The sequence below is a fragment of the Haliaeetus albicilla genome, chromosome Z, assembly GCF_947461875.1.
Source record: "Haliaeetus albicilla chromosome Z, bHalAlb1.1, whole genome shotgun sequence".
Lineage (NCBI taxonomy): Eukaryota > Metazoa > Chordata > Aves > Accipitriformes > Accipitridae > Haliaeetus > Haliaeetus albicilla.
This window is the reverse complement of record NC_091516.1, coordinates 56,283,211-56,286,886: the sequence shown is the minus strand read 5'-3', so window position 1 is coordinate 56,286,886 and position 3,676 is coordinate 56,283,211. Positions and strand designations below refer to the sequence as shown.

Below are 3,676 nucleotides of genomic sequence, written 5' to 3'. Positions count from 1 at the left end.
ACTCTTCAAGATTCTAGCGCAGTTAAGACTTATTCCAAAAGTTCAGACAATGACCTTGCAACATGCTCCCCTGACCAAGATGTACCTCTACCTCTGCTTCCCCCACATTCAAGACAGTAGTTTCATGTTTACACATGCTGAAGACCTTCCCCTCCCTGCTGTGACTTCCAGCAATGAAGTTTTTAAGACACAGGATGCTTATCAAACAAGAACTGGGTGAAAACTGATCTAATATTGTAACACTAGTGAAAAAAAAAATCCAGCAATGAACAATGTTTGATTTACATGCAAATATTTTTTAAAAAAAGTTTTCTTCCAGTGCAGCTGCAGAGTGTTACAAAACCAAGGAAATATGCAGTAGGTCCAGCAATGCTGACAGTGTCTGCAGGCCTACAAGAAGTTAGAGGACTCCAGAAATCGGAGGTTGTGGAAAGTCTGATGCCTCATGAGGATGCCATTGCTGACACCAGCCAACATCTCCAAGACACTTACCACAATACAGCACCAAAACATGTAGAGCATGACAAAATGCAACTGGTCTTCCAGCTTCTTTAGACAGCCTTCCTGAAAAAACTGCTCCAGATGGCCTAAGTCACCCCTGCAGTGAAAATACTCCTCCTTACAGCAGCTTTCAGGTACATAAGCTTTTTCAGCTGGAAGATGCCAAGAAGCAGCTGTTTCCTTTAGCCAGTCTGTGTAGTTTTGGGCCCCACAACACTGCAGCTTCCTCTGTACCACATCCATAGTGCTGTTGCCAGGAGCCTGGGAGTGTGTCCCATTGTAGTGATAGACAAGGTAACCTATAGAGCTTTTCAGCTCAGAAGCCATCCAAATAGAGTAGATCTGTGCCAGAACTGCCAAAGACATTTCTAGGCAAAGAAGGACCAGCAGCAAGTACATGAGAGTCCCTTGCTTATAGCGGGAACACTTAGCAGAAACAGAGATAGCCAAAACTCCAGTAGGTAGCAAGATAATTGCAGCTACAACAGCCAGACAGCCAGGCAGAGGCAAGAAAAATTCCTGATATAAATATCCATAGTCCTTGCACATGAGGATCCACCAAACTCCACCAAAGGCCAGAGCTGCAGCAGTGCCCCAGAAGATGAAACCTAGGAAGTTCAGCAGAAATCGAGCAAAGAGCCTGAGCCAGGAGTCCTCAGAGTACCACAAAGAGGACAACAGTATCACCAGCACTACCATACCTCTAACTTTCTTCATTCTGACCACTCCTAGCAACCCAAACCCTCACTGCCACTATTTAAGAGGCCTCCACCCCACTTATCCAGGTGCAGCAGATGGCATCTCCACCCAAAACAACTTGCAAGGGAGCAGCACTGGTGAGACTCACACAGCACAAAGACTAGGCCCTGCATCAGCTAACCACAAGCGGTTGCTTGTTCAGTGTAGCCTGCAGACACCAGGAGGGTATATGCCAGGCTTGCTGTTGAGAGGTCATTTACTCTGCTGTCATTGAGACATTTGCCTTTGAAGGAGGGGGACAACTGAAAAAAGGCTGCATCCCTTGCTTTACTACGTTCACGTGTTGAAGAGCTAAACGGAGAGAAATAGTCGAGGTGGTAGCCAGCAGCCCTAGTTCAGATCACTTAGACTGCACAAGTGAAAGAGGTAATCCAACTGTCAATCCTACCTCAGGAGCCAAGATAGCAACAAATGCACAAGTCATAGTCATTAACAAAGGAATAGTTTAAGCAGAGCTATTCAATCAGGGATCTCCATAGGTAACACTCACCTAAAATCATTATCCTTCCCAGTACGTTTACCGCTCATTAGATTTTATGAGGAGCATAATGATGTTAATAATATTTTGCCCTTTTTAACTCAGCAAGATTTCTGTGTAGATAGCTTCAATTACTCAGGACACCTGGATGAGAATTCCCTACCATTTCACACTTGTACCCCTCAGTTTGCATTACCAGTGATTTGACTGAGTGCTGTAATGACTGAATACAAATAACAGTAAGATCTGTATTAACTTTTCCTTGTGTGTAAAGAAACTGAATTACACACTAGTTAAATGACTCCACAACAACCTCAAATGGAATTAATGCCACTTATCAGCCAGCACAAGAGCATTATTACTCAAATACGTGATGCAGAAGAGCCAGGCAGGATGGGAAACCTGCATAAAACTTGCCACAGGCATCAGGAAGGCAGATCCCAAGCCCATCCTAATGAAGTCCCATAACATCTCTTTTGTTTCTCAAGGTGCAGAGCAGGGCTAATACAACAGGCATACATGAGGGAGAATACAAAGAAATGATCCTTATTTTCAGAAACATGAACACTTGCAGACCGCGTAGAGAATCAGAGTGAGTCAGTGCTCAGATCTGTGGAACCCTGGAAAAGTCTCAGCAAAGCCAATGATCCCACATTTGTCAGACATTTTACAAGGACCTATTGCTGCTATATATGGTATGCACACACAGCTGCTGGGCTGATTGCCATCAAAATGTCTTTCTATGTGCAGTACAAACATGTCATTAAGGCTAATTATTTTGGAATGAGATAAATTGCTTTTATTATTTTTAATCTTGCCATTAACAGTAATTAACTTGCAGTGATTAACTTGTTAAATCTTAACCCAATGCTTCTTTCAAAGCTCTTCTAGGATGTGTGTTTTCCTGCAACTGTTCTCCGAGTATCTGTCTGCCCTCTCTCTTGTTCAGCTTGCTGCTACGCCCAGCCCTCCAGCTGGGTGGGTTTTGCTGCCATTCACTTACTCTCTTGAACGCCTTTTTCTCTGATTTCTATGTTCTGCATCAGGGACAGGGACAAGGGGGGGAACAGAAAGGATTTCTCCCTCACATCTATACACACAGGCAAACTACACTGAATTAATGTTTCCACGATGCAGAAGAAACGTACCAGAAAAGTGCGAGGAAATGTATCAGAAACGTGTCAGAAAATACTGTGAGGAGTAACGGCTGCTTATTGCTAGTTCGCAAGCTTTGTGAAAAAAGCACATGAACCTGCTTCTTTTCCTTTCTGCCTTCACCCATGCTTATAGAGCTTAATGAGATATTAAGAAATTACTTACAACACTACTTACTTTTAGCTTGTTCTGCAGTCTCTGAAATATGTTAGAAAGGTTCAAACTGCCTAGAGGAGAATTTCACTGCACCTCTTGCTCATTTCAGCCAGGGTAACTGCCATCCCCTCCCTGAATACAGAGGAATTTCAATGGTTACTGAAGCCTAGGGGCTCTTATCTTTCTAAATATTCCCCAAATATAATAACTTCCCACTTACTTAAATCTGACTCTTTGAACCACTGTGAGGGTTTTTTTATTTCTTTCATATGGTTGTGAGAGAGAAAGTGAGGAGACGGGGGTGAAGCTGCTTTTGTGAGTGGAGGGGTTTGTGCTGCAACAGGCTCTAACCATTCCACTGGTGCCTTCGTGCTGGCTTAGCCCCGCACAGAAAGCTGTGAGCCAGCCCACGGGAGCAGGGAGCCATCTGCACACAGCCTCCTCCTTCTGTGGCCGTACAAGTGGACAGGAGAACCTGCATGCGTGGCTATCTGTCACGGGAATCAGAAACACCACACTAAATGTTGATTGGGAGCCAGTTCCCAAGTAAGAGCTCTCATTGCTCAATGCCATCTGGGGGGACGGAGCATACTTAGCACCATGCAAGAGGAAATTGCTGCAGTGGGG

General features: G+C 44.3%; 1 protein-coding gene across 1 annotated transcript; it reads right to left on the bottom strand.

Annotated features, from left to right (window-relative positions):
- Positions 1–390: 390 nt before the first annotated feature.
- On the bottom strand, positions 391–1,200 carry LOC104324959 (tetraspanin-3). The gene has a single exon (XM_009929403.2). It carries the CDS (start codon positions 1,198–1,200, stop codon positions 391–393), a length of 810 nt encoding a protein of 269 aa, XP_009927705.2.
- Between the last annotated feature and the right edge of the window lie 2,476 nt (positions 1,201–3,676).

Bases quoted from the DNA above. Each gene is read 5' to 3' on its own strand.
- LOC104324959 (XM_009929403.2), bottom strand. From the start codon at position 1,200: ATGGTAGTGCTGGTGATACTGTTGTCCTCTTTGTGGTACTCTGAGGAC.